We start from the raw sequence: 22,433 nt of genomic DNA on the forward strand, positions 1-22,433 counted from the left end.
TCTCAGCCATCATGGCCAACTGACAAATAATTGTGAGGACATTCTAGATTTTCCATCCCCAGTCCAGTTAGTACAAACTAGAAAAACTGCCTGAATATGCAAAAATTTGAGAGGAATAATAAATGCTTATGGTTTTAAGGTGTTAAGTTTTGTGTTAAAGCCTTTTTTTTTTTTTAGCAAAAGCTATCTGAATCAGTCTTCGAATATTGCTTTTAAGCAATTAAACTATTTTTCATAACTATTATAACAACAAAAAATAGTCTAATAAACAACATGATTACAGCAAACAATAAGTTAAATGTGACATTATAGTATGACATAAAATTCTTAATTAACCAAAATTAATAGTTTATATACTTCCCTATTTTTTTTTAAAGATTTTATTTATTTATTTGACAGAGAGAGACACAGCGAGAGAAGGAACACAAGCAGGGGGAGTGGGAGAGGGAGAAGCAGACTCCCTGCTGAGCAGGAAGCCCAATGCAGGACTCGATCCCAGGACCTGGAATCATGACCTGAGCCGAAGGCAGTCGCTTAACCAACTGAGCCACCCAGGCGCCCATATATACTTCCCTATTAAAACCATATGCCTGTCCACTAATTTTATGAATTTTGAAATAACATACAAGGTTAGATATTTGAATGACTACTCAGCTAATTAAACATTATTCCAAATGTAGTGGTGTAAAGCACTTGGAAATGCTAGAATTACTTTCCCTGCAAAGCCTTTTGCTATATTGGATGACTTCCCAAGTTCTCTCTGATAAACTCTGTTATCTGGTATGGTCAAGAGTATTTTGACTCTATTTCCCTCCTTTAGATTTTCATGATCAGAAGAAGAAGTCAAGATGGTGAAACTGTATTAAGCTGAGTGAACTGCAACATGAAATGCTGATTGCAAATCATAGATGAAGAGGGCAAGAGTGACATGGTGGTAACTCAGCACTGATTTTAAAAAGATCAAAAAGCAATAAATGCAGGTATTTGTATAAATTATGTTAAATTTCTCCTTTTGTACTTGAGGATAAAGTAAGAATAATAGAAATATAATTCACTTCACAAATACCTCCTGGCAAGAAATGCAATGGCAGACAATTACTAATTACACCTAAAATTTATTGAAGACCATTATTTGCAATAATTTATATTTCAAGAAATAAGAGAGAGACAGAGAATAAAATGAACTTAAATATTTTATCAAGGAAAAATACTGCTACAATAACTTTTACTTAACTAATAACTACTGCATAGGTAGGCAATGGGCAGTGACTACAGGGCATACAAGAGCTATGACATTTAATTAACCATTCCTCTTATTGTTTCCTTCCTTATTTCCCAGACATTTAAATTTCTAAATTAATACTTTCGTGACCTGGTTAAAGACTAGAACCATGTAATTCAGCCTTAGAGTGGTGTCAGGGTCAAAGAAACAGTTCACAGCACAAAGTAAATTTTAATAGTTCAAAACCTTACTTTGCATATCTCAAAATCTATGAAAAGAATCTGAATACATAATTATTTTTCTGCCCCATCCATGTTTATAGAATCTGACAAATGCCTCCAGTACTTTTCAGCTTTTCTCTCCTTCTCTCCATTCTTTTTCTCCTTTCCTGAATTATGTAGATTGACCTACCCCCTTTTTTTTTTAAAGCAAGAAAGACTCCTTTCTCTAGGTTTTTAACTAAAGAAAAAAGAGAGAAAATGACAATATCCTCTGGGATCCTGAGGGATAGTGTGAAAACTAGGGCCTTGAAACGAGTTCAAATTTTTGGCCTGCGACATATGCTTGTTATAATAATTTTAAAAAACTGAAGTGTCTAAATTAAATTTGTATTCTGTTCTGTTTCATTTCATTATCAAATATAAATTCTACTAACAAATTGGTGGGCATTTTTCCATCATATTTTCCTTTTTTTTTATAAAAAATACACAAACACATAATCGCATAGAAGAATTTTTCAGTTGTTCTTGAAAGGGAGGGAAAGAAAAATAAGACAGAAATGCAAGAATGACTCAGCAGTATGATAAAATGCTTTTATATTATAGATGTCTAATACCTATGTATAAACAATTTCTAAAATAAAATTTTAGACTTCCTGTAAAATATAAGCATTTTATCACACTGCATATCAAAATGTAAATACTCTATCTCCTTAAAACTTTCATGAGGTCTTTACAGAATTAAAAAAAAATCATGTGTGAATATATCTGTTCATTTTAGAGGATTAAGAAAATAGGGAAATCCAGGAAATGACAGAAATCCATATTTGGGTAAATGTCATAGCAAAAGTAAAAACTTTCATATGATACAGGGGGAAAAACAAACCAAAACATTCAACAGTGACAGAAAATTGGAGCCAGAGGACCTAAGTTCCCTGGAAATCCATACAAATCTTATAAGTGGACTTGAAGCTATATATAAAAAATCTTAAAGATTCAACCAAAAAAACTGTTGGAACCAACAAAATTTGTAAAGTTGCAGGATATAACTTTAAGTTTCTAAAAAGCAGGATGACCAAGGGCAACATATAGATTCATTGTAATAATAATGTTACACTTAGCATTAATAAAATTAATGAAACCAAAATTACATCGAATTAACTTATTCTTTCTTTTCTTAGTCTCTGGGAATTTTAGGATCTTGATATGTCTTAGCAAGTTTGTGATAAAGATTACTTATTTTGTCACATGTGCTATTTAAAGCAGGTTCTGTTTTATAGGAGGCTGCTTTTACTTCAAAAGAGATTTCAATTGTTATGGAGATAGAAAATTAACAAGTAGAGATTATACCTTAAATCTTTCAATTATTTTATTAATGCAAATCAAAGGAAAATCAGAGAAGGGGGAAGTATCTGAAAAAGCAAAAATCGTGACTATAATAAAGTATGAGCTTTTATGATTAGGAAGCATAGTATGGTAAAATATGGACAGAAAGGTAGTTACAGTATTTGTAATTGGATTTTATTGTGATAGCTCTCCTGAGTGTACCATGAATGAAGTGTAGGATGACACTAAAAATATTGGTCAAAACCAGTGTTTTTCCAGGTATAATGCAGGAGTACCAGAGATCGATCCAACAGATTCTTCTCATGGATGGGCCAGATCTCCATTTCCATTTGCATTACATTGCTTTTATTTTTTTCAAGATTTCATTTGAAAGAACAATCTCATATCTAGAAATCATTTATAAACCATCAATTGAGTAAATATGAATATTTTAATTTGTAATAATTAAGAGTAATGGATTTTAGTACTAAGATACTGAGTATTTCTGTTTAAAAAATATATCTTTATCTATGGCTCAGTGTAATACCTTTTAATAAAATTTCTAACATTCTATGTCTCAGAAATATTAAAAAGAATGATTGTCTACCACATTAAAATACAGCAACCCCAAATAATGGGTAAGAATGAAGAGCTTTTCCAGTTAATGAAAAATCTGTTTATTATTTTTAAAGAAATGCATTTCATTAACTTGAAATATAGTATACTAAGCAAAAGTAAGATAATAGCGCAGTTTAGAGTATCAACGCCTTAGGAATAAATTCCAAATTCCTTAGCATTCAAACCCTGCATGTGTAAAGCCATAAGCTGCATTCCAAATCAATGTTCCCTTGCTCCTTTTTATCTTTGTTCTTCAAATGTTTTTTTGCTCACTCAACTCCCTAAAATATTTTTAAAACTATATCCCCTCAAATATTTTTAAGCTGACATTTGAAATATTTTTGGCATCTAAAGTTTAATGTTTACAAGGGATAAACTATGTGACACTATTATATATGTATTTTAAATGTATTTTGTGGAATGTTCCAATTTTGGGGAGTTCTACATTGAGCTTATCCAAATGATAGAACACATCTGCCATCCAACCTAAATCATCAGTAAAACCAGTCTTACTTTCTATCAAAAAAATTTGAACGTTTCATTTCAAATAAATATATTAATATTATCCCACGATATGGGCGCCTGGGTGGCTCAGTTGGTTAAGCGACTGCCTTCGGCTCAGGTCATGATCCCAGGGTCCTGGGATCGAGTCCCGCATCGGGCTCCCTGCTCGGCAGGGAGTCTGCTTCTCCCTCTGACCCTCCCCCCTCTCATGCTCTCTCTCTATCTCATTCTCTCTCAAATAAATAAATAAAACTCGATCCCGGGACTCCGGGACCATGACCTGAGCCGAAGGCAGTCGCTTAACCAACTGAGCCACCCAGGCGCCCCAATAAATAAAATCTTTTAAAAAAATATTATCCCACGATAATTAACTTATTTTTTATTTATAAGTCTAAAAGAGAGATTTCTTGCCATGAGCTTATGGTCTGGAGGAATGCATAGGCTGCCCTTTCAACAGTCTTACCCAGCCACTGATACTTTCCAATCTCTATTGCTTTTACATTTATTTATTGACTTATCAATCTATCAACTTTTTACTTTTACTTCCTGGGCAGTGTATCCTCAAACTTTTTTTTGTTGCTTAACCAACCACTTCTCCCTCACTCTGAACTTCTTATATTCACAACAATATTTTTAAAAATGTAAAAAAAAAAAAAAGACCAATGATAATCTTTTACTTCTGTAAAACAAGGAAGAGTAGTAGTGGTAGAGAAGCAGGAAAAAGAGCAGTAGCAGCTACAGGGCCCTTTTCAGGGAGATCAAATTTAGGAAAGAGTGCATTTGAAACTCGAGAGTCTAGAAAGGATAACTCCATGCCTTGTTACCCCCTGGAAAGCCTTGAGACACACTTAAGGTGTGCCTGCCTGGATTTGATATGATTCCTCACATCAAACCAAACTGTTCTATTTACTGTTTCCTAAACAATGTTTTTTTATAAATTATTTTCTTGCTCGTAAAAATTCTGTAATTTCAAATTCAAACCCCAATCATTGTTTAAAGCCCAGCTGAAATTCTCTCCTATGGAGGTGTACCAGCTTGATCCATAGATACTAATCTAGTGTGGAAGACCCATTTCAAAGCGAAAATACCGTCACTAAGATTATTTCCAAACTCAGTTCCCAGGGCGGACATCTAGGACAAAGAACTAGAGGGAAAAAAAAAAACAACAACAAACCATTAACGTGTAAACTAATACAAACAACTTCATCGACCAACATCATAGTCATAAGAAACGTGAGGCAGATCATTTTGTGGTTCAAGTACAGACAGGATCATAATAAACACATAAAGCTCTGAAAATTCAAAATGAGATCTGCTCTCTTCAATTCTTTTTAGACAATGCAAGCGAGAACTACTTTGCTTCTTTATGAGTATGATGTTAATATGGCTACTATTTCTTATGCTATATATGGCAATTCCAGGATCTAATTCACCACGTTTATATTGGTTAAAAACTTGTGAAACAAACGCAGAATATTAGGGCCAGTAGGGTTGCGTATTCCAATTGTATAACATGACAGAGAAACATCTTTTTGTGTGATTTTAATTTATATTTTTTGAATATACTAACCATTCATTCTCTCAGTAAAATAAACACTCACTAAGATGTATGTATTTTTCAGTACACACACATACTAATAAGTTTAAAAATTTCAATCTAGCAGACACAGTTGTAGGAAGTGCTCAAAACCATAGGATTGTTGCCTTCATGGTATTTAGACCTTTTGTATTTTTTCCTTTGAAATTGAAATAAAGTGTTATACATTCCCCACTGTAGAATCCATTACATCTGTGACACTTGAAAGAAAAGAGAAAATACCTTGCCAAATTGAACATAATATTTGAAGAGCTAATAGCTAGGGCAGTGTTTTTCAAATCACACACATTAAAAGGCCATTAAATCAATTTGGTGGGTTGCAACAAATATATATCTATGAAATGTTAATTATTTAATTCAATCAAAATTAAAATAGGATGGCTTTGCTATAATATATTAAATTAGAAAAAAATCAGAGTGTATATTAGGCTACAATGTAAAATTTGTTTCTCACTATGGTTCATATTCAGAAAAGTTTGAAAAACTCTGAACTAATGTGTGTGTTGCTAATATTTTCTCTGTGGTCTGCTCCCAGAACTCTGGACATTTTCAGTAAATCCCTTTCCTCATCATGACTAAGATGATCCTATATACCAACAGTGTGCCCACACGCTCATGTAGATATCTAAGTTTGGGGATAGTGAAGAAATCTAGTTGGAGTACAATTTCTTTTAGTTCCATTATAAGAAATGGCACTGATACTTCATTAAAATCCCACTCGATAGAAAGTGGCATTCAGTATAACAACGGTCTATTTTTTATCTCATGCAAGAAAAATTCTTAAAGGGCCTAAGTACCTATTTTAAAACAAACTATAGCAAGGATTTTAGAAAACATACTTTATAGAAAGTATGCAATATTCCACAAATTGAATAATAATAAAATTCTGGAGAAATCCCCTTTACCTTCTTCCTGACAAGACTTGGCTTATTCCACTCATAGATGTAGAGATTTCCCAGTAGTTAAGGGCATGGGTTATAAGAGTCTGACAAACCTGTATTTGATGCTTGTCGCACAACTTTTTGTGATTCTCAGGTAAGTTATATAACTTCTTTGAGCCACGTGCTTTTTTCTCATCTGTAAAGTGAATGTAATAATGTCTACTTCATGCGGGTTGCTGTGAGAATTAGGTAAGCATGCATACCAGGTCCTTCACATAGCAGTTAGCATATGGAAAGTACTTAATAATTGGTAGCAGGAGCTATTGGAGATGAATGAGCAGGTATTTGATGCTTAATTATTTGTGCTCCTTCAGGCAGGTAATTCCTAACACTGAATTATATTGTTTTATCAGATTATTGTCAGGCATTAAAAGACGTAATATTTACTAGCATCTCAATTTTACTCTACGTTTACTGTATCTCTATTCCAGGTTCTCTGCAACAGATTGCCCCCCCCCCCCCCCCCCAAAAAATTCTGATTCTGAATGTAACAGCAACCTGAGCTAATCGGTGCTTCTCTTTTGTTCTGGGTTTGCTGTGTCATTATCTCACATATTTTCTTGAAAAGTAGTAAGTGAAGGGCTGTGTGTGTGTGTGTCTTGGTAGAGAAGAGAACCATGTAACTAGTTTACATGTCTGTTTATAAAGGTAGCTGATTAAGTATGAGGTGACAAGAAAATCTTGATTTCTCTGCAAGGCTTCAGTGGAGTCTGGGAGACCACACTAGTGAGAGGACAATCACAGAAAATCCCTAGAAAAAAATACACAGTATTTTTTGGAGTCTCCCTGTAGTTTTTTTGTTTGTTTGTTTGTTTGTTTTTGTTGTTTCTAAGTCCAAGGAATATTTTCTTTGACAAGTAATTTCACCTATGCTTACATATTCAGCAACTACAAACTGTCTCCCAGTTTAATGATAATTTCCTACCATGGTATTATTATTTTTTCTCTTGTTCCTAAACAAGGTCTACTATCCAATGTGCTCAAACTGCCCCCATACCTTCTTCCATGGGTCCAGCCCAGCACTCCAGATACATAATTAGAAATTTGGGTTTCCTGGAGAATATGTAAAAAAGGATTAATTTGGAGAGTCTGATGAATTGTTAAAAGCAATGACTCAAGATAGGAAGACTGAGATTCTAGTCACAGTATTGAGATTTATGTTGTGTGATTTAAGGCAGCTGGATTGCCATATGTAAATGAAGACAATATCTCCTCATGGATAGCAGTATGGATTAAGTAAGGTAGTATGTATAAAAATGGTTTGTAAAGTGCAAAGTTTAATGTTCAGGATTGTTTAATAAAAAATTGCTACCTCATGAACAACAAAAAAGATTGTCTCAGTAATAAAAAGATGCTCTGATGTTTGAATATCTTTTCATGAAATTCAATCAATACATTAAAAATAAAAGTCATATTAATAGATATATTAAAATGTGATAAAAACTATTTTGTTTCTGGGGCACCTGGGTGGCGCAGTCAGTTAAGTGTCCAACTCTTGTTTTCGGTTCAGGTCATGATATCAGGGTCCTGAGATTGAGCCCCGCATAGGGCTTCACACTCAGTGGGAGTCTGCTTGAGATTCTCTCTCCCTTTCCCTCCGCCCCTCCTGCTCATGCCTTCTCTCTCTCTAAAATAAATAAGTAGTTTAAAAAAAAAAACCTTCTGATTAAGGCATAATCAAGCTAATAATGGAAGGATAAATTTTCAGTCTTCATTTTAGTTGGCCTATCAGAAACAGTTCTTCACTCTATCAACCTGGAAACCCTTTCTTCTTTCTGCTTCCAAGATACCACATTCTTTTGGTTTTCCTCCTACTTCAATCTCCTTTCCTTCTTAGTCTGTGTTTGGTTCTTCCACTTCTTTCCAAAGTATTCAATTTTGGATGCCCAAGGATTCATTCAATAAACTTCCTTAAATTTTCTATTTACACTCACTTACTTGATATCCTTGTCTAATCTCATGTATTGAAATCAGGTAGATAGGCAGATACATAGGCAGATAGATAGAGACAGACAATATCTCTAATTTATATCTCTAACTTGCACCTCCAACATGAAATCCAGACTCATGGATCCACCTGTATAACCTGAAATCCATGCTCTCCTAATAGGCAAATTAAAAGTTCTGAAAATGTGCTCACAATCTTCCCCCACTCCCTACTTTCCCCCAATTGGTTAATAGCAACTCAGAACAAAAATTTTGATATAATATTAGATTATCTCTTATTATTACATCTTATTTATAGTGTGTCAGCAAATCCTTAAACTCTACTTTCAAAATATATTCTTTCATAATAATATATATCATACAGTAAGGATGAATGAGCTAAAATATGCAAAGCATTTAATGTAATGTTTGACTTTTATTAAAAGTAATATTTCTCTTAGTAGGGCTGGACACTACCATTGTTTTAATAATAAAAACATTAGGGTCTACTATGAACTTTATTTTGCATATGAAAAAAGTAAGGCACAGAGAAGTTAAATAAGGTAATTAGTCAAAACTGCTAACTCACAGAGCCAGGATTTGAAACCAGGAATTTCACTCTAGGGTTCTAGTGTAAGCTGATTGTTAGCTGTTATTATTAAAAATCATTATTGGCCAAAAATGATTTTAAATATAATAGAAATAGTAAAATTAAAAAAAAAATGGTCAGAATATATCCACACCAAAAAGAACAGCTTTTTTATATAAGCACAAAGGCCGATGAGAAAAGTGAATGGAAAAGCCATTCCTATATGCAATAAGAACCATAATGTGATTGACAACAAATCTGTAATGCGTATATGAAAATGATATTAAGAAATGTTCCTAAGCAACGCAAAGTAAGTTCTAAAAAAAAATCAAAAGAGAAGCCATGTTCCTAGATAGGTAACTCAAAACTATAAAGATGTCAATTTCCCACAAATTATATTAACCATAATTAAGTTCTCAACAGGAATTTTTATGAAACTTGACAGCTGATTATTAAGTTCATTTGAAAGAGAAAATGCACAATAGGCAAAAACTTTTGATAAAGAGTAATAAAAAAGAACTTTCTCTCATAGTTATAAAAAAAAAAATTCCTAAAGTTTGGTTTTAGTCTAAGTATGTCAACAGAACAGAACAGAGAGACCAGAAATAAATCCATGTACATTTAAGAATGTAGTATATGAGAAAGTCATTCTTCAAATCAGTGATAGGACAAATGGATTATTCAAATTATAGTATTAGGGACTATTGGCCATGAAAGAAAGAGAAAGAAAGAAAGAAAGAAAGAAAGAAAGAAAGAAAGAAAGAAAGAAAGAAAGAAAGAAAGAAAGAAAGAAGAGAAAAAAGAAAAGGAAAGAAAAGAAAAGAAAGGAATGAAGGAGGGAAGGAAGGATTTTACCTAATACTATACATCCAAATAGAAAAGTTTTCAAAATCTTCTCTCCTTCACTGCTTAAAAAATTAAACCACAATTCTTTCTCTTCTTTAAAGATTTTATTTATCCATTTGAGAGAGACAGAGTAAGAGAGAGAGCATTAGCGGGGTGGGGGGGTGGCAGGGAGGGGCAAAGGGAGAGGGAGAAGCAGACTCCCTACTGAGCATGGAGCCTGATGCGGGGCTCCATCCCAGAGCCCCGAGATCATGACCTGAGCCGAAGGCAGACACTTAACTGACTGAGCCACCCAGGCACCCCACAAATCTTTCTTTTAAAAATTATTTTTTTCAGGGGCGCCTGGGTGGCTCAGTCGTTAAGCGCCTGCCTTCGGCTCAGGTCATGATCCCAGGGTCCTGGGATCGAGTCCCACATCGGGCTCCCAGCTCCGCGGGAAGCCTGCTTCTCCCTCTCCCACTCCCCCTGCTTGTGTTCCCTCTCTCGTTGTGTCTTTGTCAAATAAATAAAATCTTTAAAAAAATAAAAAATAAATAAATAAATAAAAATTATTTTTTTCTTGGAACAGCTGACAATTTTGATTTAAGTTTATGCTATAAACTTGAAAAAGTGGAAGCCAAGAAAAGAAAGCAATTACTTCATAGTACCTTATAACATGTATCCCTACCCTACTTTCATCTATATCACCAGAAGAAAAGGAGTGTTAATATATTTCAGAGAAGTCTAACCTAAATAAACTTATGTGGATAGAGGAAAAGAAGGTGGCAAAGTAGATGGTACTGAAAAAAGTCTACCAAGAATATATGCACCACTGGAAGAATTCTTCAGAGGCAGAAAGGGCCAGTAAGACCCACAGAATTAAAACAGTCCACATCTGGTTGGCATGTCATTTTGTAGTACTTCAGACAGGGAAAAAAAAGTCCTCATCTATCCTCCTCTTCCCAGCAACCATCTCGCTGGTGAAACAACGTAACTAAGACAGTAATTCCCCTACCTCAAATTGTGATCAGTGGAGATCATTCAAACTAGGTCAGGCAAGTGCTTTAAGTTTTAGAATGATAAATTTTTAATTTTAATAAAACCATAGCTCAAAGACAATAAAATAACCTAATATGATTTACAAGGAGACTATGGATGTATGGAAAATTCCAATAATCAGAACAATACCCTTATACATAAAATAAGAGAATTAGAGCAAGGGCAAAATTCATGTGAAAAAAAATAAAGATATGGAAGAAAGACTGCAGATAATGACAGTTACTTGCATGCAGAAGAACAATAAAGAGTTTAAAAATAATTAAAGAAATTATGATAGCTGTGGACGACAAAGATGATCCAACACAAGAATTATTGCTTTCTCTGAATTGAAGCCCCAAGCAAATGAAAATGAAAGATAGTGAGTGATATACTAGACAACATTTCCCTAAAATGAAATGGCAAAAATGTATCAGGCATCTAGGCAGAAAGTTCATGTCATCAGCAGGAGAAACATACTAGGCTGCCCACAAACTTTTTATGGCAATATTCAGCGGTGGAATTGAAGAGAGCAATTAGGTAACAGGAAAAGAAGGGATGAACCATTAATAGTACTCCCAGAAAAGAATAAAGACAACAGTGAGACACCTTCAGCATGAACTATTTCGAGGATTAACAAAACTAATTAACAATGAAATACAAGTAAGGAAGAAATGATTGTAATAACAAACTCCATCATGAAGAAGCCATAATAAAAGGAGCTGATGGTTAGTACCGCAGCCATCTATCTGTAGAATTAAGACCAAAGTGCCAATGCAATTAAAGTTGCAGAACATAATGTAAATATTATGAATTCTAACAAAGTTAAAATAATATAATTATCAAAAAAATTGAAAATGAAGAGGGGTAAGGACAAATTGGAGAGGAGCTAATCACCTCAGATTGCACTGCAGGGAGTTAATGAACACTATCTGAAATTAAAATATGGAGCTAATGCATCCAGCTTCTTAATGATATTCAGAGTCTTTTATTCTTAATCATAAAGACAAGTTTTTTAAAAAAATTCTTGTGATAAAGAAATATTTAAGCTCAGCAATGCTTTCCCATTAATTTCAGATTTTTCATCTATTAAAGCATGTGTAATATATTAATTAAAAATAGCATGTAATTGTCTCTCTCTATACTTACCCTTTTATTTGTGCAAATGAGTAATTACCTAGTTGGGATGATGTTTATCATATGTTAATGGTTTCTTTTCTGAATGTAAAAATTTGGGGGGTGATATGTGTTTTTAACTTGAATAAAGACATTATAGCAAAATAATACACAATTGAACACTTAAATGTAAAATGATAATGATAATAATGATGATAATAAAATGATTACACAAACTTGCAGATATTTCTTTGTATGCATTGATTTGCATGGAGGAGATTTGCCAAGGTACCTGAAAGATACAGGGTCAGGAGTTGGGTATATTGTATAAGCAGGGAAGAAGTCTGCTATGTTTGTCTGGCCCCATGGCTTTGTGTCTGAACTCTATAAAGAATAATTGAAAACACAAGGCCAAAAACTGGTTGTGACCAAGAACTGAGCATCCCAGCTTTGAGGCCAAATGAAATGACTGTACATGAAGGGGAGAGCATGGCCTTCCTCCCAGCTCTGCTAACACAGGAGTCCCAAGAGCTCAAATTTCACTTTGCTTTGCTGTGGAGTTACAGGAATTGGAATTATCTGGTGGCAGTTCTCTTGCATAATTATCAGTCCATCATGAAGGATGCTGGGATAGGGGTCAACAGTGAGGTATCACCTTAATTAAGGACACTTGAACAGACAAAAAAATTAATAAGAGAGCTGTTCAATTAATATTAGATGAGGCTGGGTAACACAAAAAGTTCTAGAGAACTGCATGATGCAAATTTTTCGGTCAAGAATCAGTGAAATGTAGGTAATTTAACCACCTTAGTTCTCCGGACTCATGAAACCTTGGGAAAAAAAAGTCTGATGATTACATGTCCTAATTTCCTGACAGTTCAAAAATTTTGACCTCATGTTAGATCATGTGCATTGAATATTGATTCAAAATCTTACTTTCATTATTATCATTTATGTAAGGTAGCCCCAAATCCCATATCTTTCATACTTTTCCTACCTGAAGAAAACTATATATTTAACTTCACTAATGTTTAGTAAGTCCTTACTCCCTGGAAATAGTGTTGCTAATTCTGAAAGATACATTGAATTCTTCAGATATTTCAAATATAGAATATAATATTTTCCTGTGTACTGATAATAATGGACCACTTTAAAAAGGTTGCTTTTTTAAAAACATGGAGAAGAGAATAAACAGTGATATATAATAATAAACTTGAAATATCTATAGATATCTGCTGGTAGGGGCAGGGGACCAATTAGCATAGAGTAGAAACAGCCCATGGTTTACTAGGTTAGGAGACTAGATGTGTGTGTCTGTGGGCAACTGCATTTTTTGATTAATAGAGATCATTCTGTCTAGTTGTATGGGATTAAATTCCTACATAACCAGGAAGTTACTTTAAATAAAAAAATTCTTTATTTCAGAGTGGAATACTTACTAAATATAAAGAAAGCTACCCACTGACATTAATTCAGGAAAACACACACACACACACACACACATACACACACAAATCAAAATTGCAGGAAAAAAATTTGCACAAGTTAAAATTGTTGTACACAATAGTAGTATTTTTCTCATCTTAATTGAATCTTTATAAGTATCTTTTTAATTGAGTAGATTTCTTTAACTTAGACCTACAGGAACTTTAACATTTTATCATAAAAATTATTTGAATACACAAAAATGTGTGTAAATACTGAAATGTATAATGGGGTTTTGAGAAATCTCATTTCTACTAGTATTACTGAAATTTTGGTATTCTTTCTTAATCTAAGAATTAAGTGTTTTGATAAGTTTCTACGAAACTCACTTTATTACTAAGAAAACTCAGGCCCAGGGAAACTGTGGCTGGCTTTTTAAAACAGTGAATAGGCTTTATGGCAGAGAATGAACAACTGCATACATTCATGGACAAAAGAATCCTAACCCGGAACTGTTTATAAAAGACATATTTTTCTCTTCATTTGTGTTTATAGTGTGTGTGTAGAGAAATTTTCAAAGAGGAAACAAATCTCTATTTCTTCTCTTGCCACACCCAGCCTCCTGTCTGACTTTTGAGGACACATGGTCCCACCTGCTCTCACTGTGCCAGGCTTTGCAGTCACCACTGAGAGACAAACGATAAAAGAAGAGATGTGAGGACAAGCAACAGGTCTGGGATGTGAAAGGAGCATAGAGGTTTCAATCAACACAGTGGGTTTTGGAAATGCTTATGAACTTGAGGTGATGAACTTCCCCAGGGATAAAGGTTAGAGAGCCTGACTGCCACCAGCTCACACTTTGAAGCTCACACATTAGTCGACTCTCTTATTTGGTCCACTGATGGCGTAAACATATATCCCAGTTTCCCAGGAGAATCCTGGTTTACAGCTGTTGTTACACTCTCAAAAATGTTCTGGCTGGGAAGATAAACTCTGTGACCTGCCTGCTGGCGAAGGGCTTACCAATCCTTCTCTAAGTTGGATTCCCAGGCAGCCACTCTAAATTGATCTCAAATGACTTCGAAGGTAAATCTTTGCTGTCCCTGGACTTATCAGTGGAATGCATTTTCGAAGAAGTTCCTGCCTATGATTACTCTCACCTTCCTGTGTTAAGTAATTTCTTGATTTCCATGCATAAGTTTTCATTTCCTCAAATATTAAACTGTTTAATAGTGCCAACCACAAGAAGAACCAGTAAATAAGTGAGTGGTGGTGATGTCCAGTCAGAGGGAAGGCACTAACTTGGGTATGCATGTTAGTCTTTCAGTTTTCATAAAAAGAAAATAAAACAAAAATGCAACTTTTTATTTTAAATTTAGTAAGTTTTTATAGTAAGGTCAGGTTTTCATACATGTGTCTATCATATTATTCGTCTTACCAAAATCCAGCAAGTAATCCCTCAATGTAAAATTCTAGTACCTAGAGTGGCAATCAATATAACATATTTGTGAAGCTCTGCAGGTTCATACAGAATAAAATAAAATTTAAAGTTAATATAATTAACCTAATTAGAAGTTTTATAAAAATAATCCTCTGTTTTGTTTTCACTTGATATTTAAGGGAAAAATAGCTTTGAAGCAAATTATTAAACCATGGCTTACTATGAAACCCATTTGCTAATATATTATATTGGTAATATTTAATAATTATTCTAATCTAAAATAGACTTTCATATTTATGAAGTAAGGTTAATAATCTTTCCACATTTTATACAATAACAAGATTTTCATTTTTTCTGACTTACTAAATTTCCACACATACATACATATGCCCAATAGATTTTGAAAGATTCTAGTTTTATTTTCATGTACCCAAGAATACTTGCTACTTTCTGAAAAGTAACACACTGAAGCCAAAATGCACAGTGATTAAGCTACAATCTTTTGATTTTTAGCATGCTGCTCAGTGAGATAAAATACCCACAAGGCACACATACACACACCCACACATTTGAAAGGGTAAATATTCTCACTTGTTTTAAATAATGTTCATCCAGAAATAAATGGAATTTCTATACTAAGACTCTTCCTCATCTTTTTTTAGAAAATGCATGTTCATTTGAGCTAAAAAGATTTATAATATATTAAAATAAAACCATTTATTCAAGTCAATGTTTCCTGCAAAAATTACTCAAGATGTATCAAATGCCCCTTTTGAAATTACTATAATTGTGTATTTTTTACTTCTATTGAAAAATATAGGGGCAAATTTATAGACTAACTAAAGCAACACTGCAGTTTAATTCAAAATGGTTCTCTAATTCGTCAGTTTAAAACTAACCTTCTCCACTGGTTTTTCAATTGTTTCACTGTTTTGATTTCTTCAAATCAATCTTTAGCTTAAGGAAACTAAATACATGCTGAAGAGATAAGGGGGTTTTAGCCTCCTATTTCAAGCTAAAACATAACCTCTAAATTATCTTTTACCGTAAGCCAAAGCCAGGATCACATACCTTTCGGGAATGAATTTCTTTCACATACAATGGAAGTAGAAACTCAGATATACCTTCAAGTCGGATTCCCTTCTTGGTGACTCTCAGATTTCCCATACCATCCTACAAGCAATGAAATATAATTCACTTTTAGGTTAATTAGAGAATGAATAACTGGCCATAATTTTCTTAGGGCTAAATTGAGAAAACAGTAAGCTCAAATCAGTGATGATTTAAGGAAAATGAGAGATTGAATCTACTTAATGAATGATTGCAGCAGTTTGCATGCATATAAAGGGCTCTGTTTAAAATGAACAGGAAAAGAGGTATATTAAGGACCTGGTATCTTTTCTTAGCTCTATCAGAGATTAGGATTTACCTATGAAAAAAATCCTGTACTTGTTTCATGCATCAGCCAGTTTAACTATTTTGGGGGTATAATGATACTTGCTATCTGACTATTGGAAACAACTTTGCTTGCAGAGAGTTCTAGCAATATTTTTACATCACAGTTATTACATATTTCTACAGTAGTCAAATAGATTTGTACAATGATTTCAACAAGTACTTAATAATTGGCTAGCATAAGCTTGGTGTTCCTGTATTCAAACCATAAGTAAATCTTATACCCTCTCCTTTAGAAACAACACTCTATAAGGAGGATAAAACAAGTACATATATAACATTTATGAGATAGAATAAAATAAATTTAAAAAGTAAGAACGGAGTGCTAATAGGAATTAAAGAAAGATTTCAAATTTGATAAGAGAGTGAACAATTTCTCATGGAAGAGATTAAGTTGGAGAAGGGTCTTAAGAATATGGAGTTTCAACAGGAGATGTCCATAGAGGGATGGATGTTTTGACATAGATGTCCATTACAGAATGAACATTCTATAACATTAAGAAATAACATGCCATCCAATCTTGCTAATATATGGACCATTGTGAGAAAAAACAACTGGGCGTATGTTTTGAAGCCAGTGAAAGGAAAGCCATGAATGCAAAGGTAAGGAGTCTGTACTTATGTCAAAAGAAGAAACATAAAAAATTCTTGAATAGCTCAATGGCTTGAAATGATCAGAATTAAGCTTTAAGATTAATGTAGTAGGAGCACTATGTGGGGCTAACTGACATAATATCAGTAAGAAGGCACAACTTGGTAATACATGTAAGGAGGGTGGTGGAAGAACAGCCTACAAGACAAGGTGACTAATTTTATCTGGAGATACTAAAAACAGGGACATTTATGACTAACCCCAGGTTTGTGACTATGACCCAATAAGGAAATGCAGTGATTTTTTAAATTGGAGTAATGAAATTTGTACACTCAATGGCAAAATGAGTTTAGCTTTGGACTTCCTAACTTTGAGGTATCATTGAAAATTCAGATATTTATCCATCAACTAACACATCTGTAAAAAAGAGGATTGGAGAGTGACAACTGCTTAAGGCACGCTTGAATCTACTATAATGGATGAGTAATTCCCCCACAGAAATATGTCTATAAAACCACAGAGAAACTCTTAGATAATGACCAGGTCTACAGGTTGGAAAGAAGTGTCAGAAGAAAACTAAGAAATTATGATGGACCCAGCCTCTACCACCTGACCCCACCTTCTTCCCCAAAAGAAATGAATAGAACTTTGAGTAAGAATTAAAGGACTGTTTTAATCACACAAGGAAAATGACTACTGAGAGATATTTTGACATGGTGAGGTTTCAGTCCTCTAATGGAAGGACAGAGTAATGAATTCTGGTTGAATTAAACTTGGGATGGATGAAGGGATTCATTTCTTGAGACTCAAACTTAGAGTTAACACTGGAAATGGCTAATGGGGAATTGACTAAATTTTTTATAAAAAATTTAAAAAGAATTTCAGGCATCACTGAAGACTTATTCTGATGAGAAAATAGGTCTACTTTTGTTGGGATGACACACCCTAGTTTCTCTGAGACAGAGCTGGTTTATACCACTTTTATATTATCCTCTTTCACTTTCAAAAGTGAAAAGTGTTTCTGATTTAGACATCAATTACAGGGGTGCCTGGGTGGCTCTTTTGTTAAGCATCTGCCTTCTGCTCAGGTCATGATCCCGGGGTCCTGGGATTGAGCCCCACATCAGGCTCCCTGCTCAGCGGGAAGCCTTCTTCTCCCTCTCCAACTCCCCCTGCTTGTGTTCCCTCTTTCGCTGTGTATCTCTCTGTCAAATAAATAAATAAATAAAAAGACATCAATTACATAGTCACCCATTTGTGGGCTCTAATTAGTATCATTTGGCAACATCATACCTATCTAGAAACAGAAACTGGCAGAATTAACAGGGAGAGACTCAAAACAGAATTTGCTAAGCAGGAATGGCAGAAGGTCGTAAGTATGTGGCATGTCAAAATGGCAAAAAATGATGATCCTCAAATGGCTGACCATCATTTTTTTCATTGGGTGGAGATAAGTAAAGCCAGAACACCAATGTTAGACAGCAAAAATAGCACAGGGTTAGGGAATGGCAACTGATGATCAATTAATGATCAAATTCAGTAGGAGTTAAGAAATATGAGAAATGTTAACACAGGTTTATCATCAGAAAATAGAACTTCAGATTTTGAGGGTTTTTTTTGCAGATTTTGAGATCTTGAAGGTAAAAAAATTTCCAGATATCATGAAGCCTGAAGAACACCTGAGCAGTGGGCAGAAACAGAGTGGAGACCAAACTCTTTGTAATTCAGAGAGAATGTACAAAGTGACACATGGTTTTAAAATATTATTTTGTCCCTGAGAGATTTTCTTTTTTTTTTAAGATTTATTTATTTATTTGTGAGAGAGAGAATGAGAGAGAGCGAGCACATGAGAGGGGGGAGGGTCAGAGGGAGAAGCAGACTCCCTGCCGAGCAGGGAGCCCGATGCGGGACTAGATCCAGGGGCTCCAGGATCATGACCTGAGCCGAAGGCAGTCGCTTAACCAACTGAGCCACCCAGGCGCCCCCTGAGAGATTTTCTTGACTAAATTTCACACAGTGACTGTCCATATATATATTCTCAAATGCCTGCCGGAAGGAAGTGTTCTGAAATGTTCCCCATTGAAGTTGCTATGGAAACATCTAAGGCAACTATTAGTCTAACTTAGAACAACAGAAATAAATTCTATCATAAACATAATTCCCAGTTCAACATTAATCTTAAAAAAATGTTTTCATAAGATGGTTAGAAATAAAAGAACTGGGCATCCAAAGTTAACTGTGATATTACTTATGCTATATGCATATTTAATTTTGGAAAGTTTTGAATCAAACTCAATGTTTTCCTTTTATATTTTCTATATAATATATGACTTAGGGCATATAAATCTATTTTATTTAATTAGATGAATAGATTTTACCCTGTATAAATATAGGAGACTTAGGGTAGTATTGTGTTTGGAATCTAACCTCACTCTACTATATCCATTTGTCCCTCCTTTTATTTCTCCTATTTTGAATTAAAAAGTGAATATTTAAGTTCTTACATGCTATCTACATGTAGTTATAAAAGACAGAGAGGTGCATAATATATTCAGTAAAATCAACCTGATCCTCCCATGCATGTACCAAGTCCATTAATAATTTATGAGATGGTGAAATAATCTGGTTTCTCTTCTGCAGGAGCATTAGAAAGTGATTTTATTCTTACTGTCACTATACTTTCTTGATGCACTATATTTTTGGTCCCTTCAACATCTAAAAGGGAGAAAATAACTTCTGGATTTGCTGCTGAGGATGACATTGCCAAAACACCAGAAAATAAAGAATTTAATATACCTATGGTTCAGGCCTCAACCTTGGCTCTGTCATTTTTGTCCTATGTAGGCTTGAACTTAACTAATTTCTTTGTTGTTTAATTTAATTTAAATAATACTATCACCTTAAATTTATCACCAGTAAAAGCAGTAAAAACACAACTTAATGTATTTATTGCAAGGATTGCATGAGGATATAAAGAGCTTACAATAATACCTTACTTATATAGAAGTATTCAATAGCTTTAACCATTTTTAATATTCTACCAAAAATAATTTAAATTTTTGTCTCATATCATTATTATAAAATTCATATTGTTTATTTTCAGAGATATTATCTTTGAGCTTCAGTAGACTCTACATCAAGCTTTATCTCATTATAGTTATGATGCAGTTATTCATCATCTAGTAATCTCACAAATCACTTACCTACTCTTAACAGACAGTGTAGTGTCATTTTAGAAGGGAATGTGGAGCCAGACAGCTTGAATTTGAAACTTTCTACTCTCTATATCCAAACTGCTATATTTGTATTTTTTGATAAAATGTATATTCTGATTATAGTTTTAGTTAACTCTTCTTAAAAAGTAAATGATCTTATTTATGTATGTACTTACTCCTTCTTCCAGCATAGTCTTTCCAACAGTGGTTTTATGTGGTATGTATATACTGAATGCTTGAGTAATTGATCAGTAGAATTTAGATCTTTACATGATAAGTAATAAAACAAAAGTCCTTATAAAATCATATTATGACCAAAATCCATAGAATTTATTTATAGAAACTGCAAACAATCTTTACTATAATTTTCATGCACTTGAATTTTTGGGCAAGGTGGAAGATACTTTGTTGAGAAATATTCTTTTTGGAATTTATTATGAGAAATAGACATTAAAATAAATAATAGGTATAGATGTAAAGAAAGAATATTGATAGCCATGTCATTTTAATTTAAAATCCACACTCATAACTTTGCAGTGATCTTACCCTAGTGCACTCTGTCCTCACACAAGATTCTTTATGATGCTTAGCTATCTGGTGCTAGGAGAGCTGTTTAGAAGGTGGCTACCCTCAGAATTTGAATTACGCCTTAACAGGCAAATGTAACTTTCCCAAAGTAATGAAGATGTTGACATGGAATTGAGAAAAAATTTAAAAATTGAGGTGATTATTAAACAATATATAAAATCTGGTGCTTCATTAATTTTTTTGAGAGGGCAGAGGGGCAGAGGAAGAGAGAGAATTTTGGGGCGGGACAGATGGAGAGAGATAGAATCTTAAGCAGGCTCAAGGCCCAGTGCATGAGCCTGACGCAGGGCTTGATCCCACAACCTTGAGATCATGACCTGAGCTGAAATCAAGAGTAGGACGTTCAACCAACTGAGCCACCCAGGCACTCCAAGTACTTGATTAATTATTTAAAAAGTTTTCAAAGAAAGTTGAATCTAGTAGCCAGAAGATAATTAAATACAGGTTTTAAATATTTTTTCTGGTTAAAACCAAAGATAAATTTCCTCCAAATTACTAGCATTATTTCAAAAGAAACTGATTAGATAGGGAGATAAATATATGTATTTTTATGGCTTTGATTATCTAATGATATTCATTCTATACTTCAATTTGCATGAGGAAATGACCTTTAAAGAGGCTATTTAGAGACAAATTGAAGCCCAGTATGATAAAGTATTTGTGAGACCTTGGGGATTAAATATTTTTAACAAAATAAAGAACCATACAAGGAGATGGAAGTCTTAGCTTGTTCAAAAACAATTACAAACCACTTTTAAATGTCTTTTATTATTTATTCTCTTCTGTATGCTAAATGAGTTAAAAATTGTTTAATTCCCAACTCCTAATTAAAGAAGAAATTCTCTTTAAAATATCTAAGCATTTTCTCTTTTTTTCTTTTTTGTATCTGTTTTAAGCTGATGTTATTTATAATTTATAATGAGCTGTTTTTCCCCAAACACAAGAGAAAGAACAAACAAAATGTAAATTGACAGCCTGCTTTATATGTACGTTTTTACTGTGTTGTTCACTATAAGCTTGTATTTTATTTTCATTTTAATTGGCCTGCCTTAGTCCTGTCTATTATTAGAAAATAAACTCTACAGTGATAAGAATTGATAGACCTAGGAATGTGACCTCTAATTCAGCTTGTATAGAAACATCTTTAGAAATTGTTGTTAATATCTTTTATCATCTGGAGCATTTATTACTTTTGTTTATAGCCAATAGTTGTCCCAAGTTTCATAATTTATATGTCACTCTCAGCATTGTGAAAAGGGTTTAATGTATTCATATTTAAATACAATAAATATTGCACTTTGTATCTCTTATTTGTATTAGTGTTCTTTTAACTATGTGAATTATTTTTAAAAAGTATAATAAAATGAAATTCAATTTGTTTTCCAAATTTTTCTCTATTGATAATAGAATTCTTTGATAAGCATTTCCTTATTTTTCTAACAATCTACATATCAATAACCTCATACAACATATGTAATCGCTTACTAAGAAAATCATCAGAATGAAAATATGCTGAAACAAAATAAAACCAAAACCAAAAATATGTTAATCTGATAGGGCAGATATGATCACAATCATCCAGTAAATGGAGAAAAAAAATGGATGAGTTCAATAAATCCAATGAGACTATACATAAAAGACCAGCAATATATATATTTATATATATATACATAAAATAATGGGGAATAGATTAAAGCTATATTTATATGGAGAACAGATCATAGTAGGAACATTTAGAACACATAGGCATTTTATGCCCAATATTCTCGAAAAAAATGTTTTCCTATAGGATATCTCTTC

The 22,433-nt window shown here is 33.5% G+C and overlaps 1 protein-coding gene across 2 annotated transcripts in view; it reads right to left on the minus strand.

Annotated features, from left to right (window-relative positions):
- Positions 1-22,433, minus strand: part of SGCZ (sarcoglycan zeta) — a 427,058-nt gene that overhangs the window by 184,427 nt on the left and 220,198 nt on the right. For both annotated transcript variants that reach the window (XM_035004132.1, XM_035004131.1), the window contains exon 2: positions 15,855-15,956. In XM_035004132.1, the coding sequence (XP_034860023.1) occupies positions 15,855-15,956 (102 nt within the window). The remainder of the gene's footprint in view (positions 1-15,854; positions 15,957-22,433) is intronic.

This window comes from Mirounga leonina, unplaced genomic scaffold, assembly GCF_011800145.1.
Source record: "Mirounga leonina isolate KUSES-001 unplaced genomic scaffold, KU_Mleo_1.0 Mir_128, whole genome shotgun sequence".
Classification (NCBI taxonomy): domain Eukaryota; kingdom Metazoa; phylum Chordata; class Mammalia; order Carnivora; family Phocidae; genus Mirounga; species Mirounga leonina.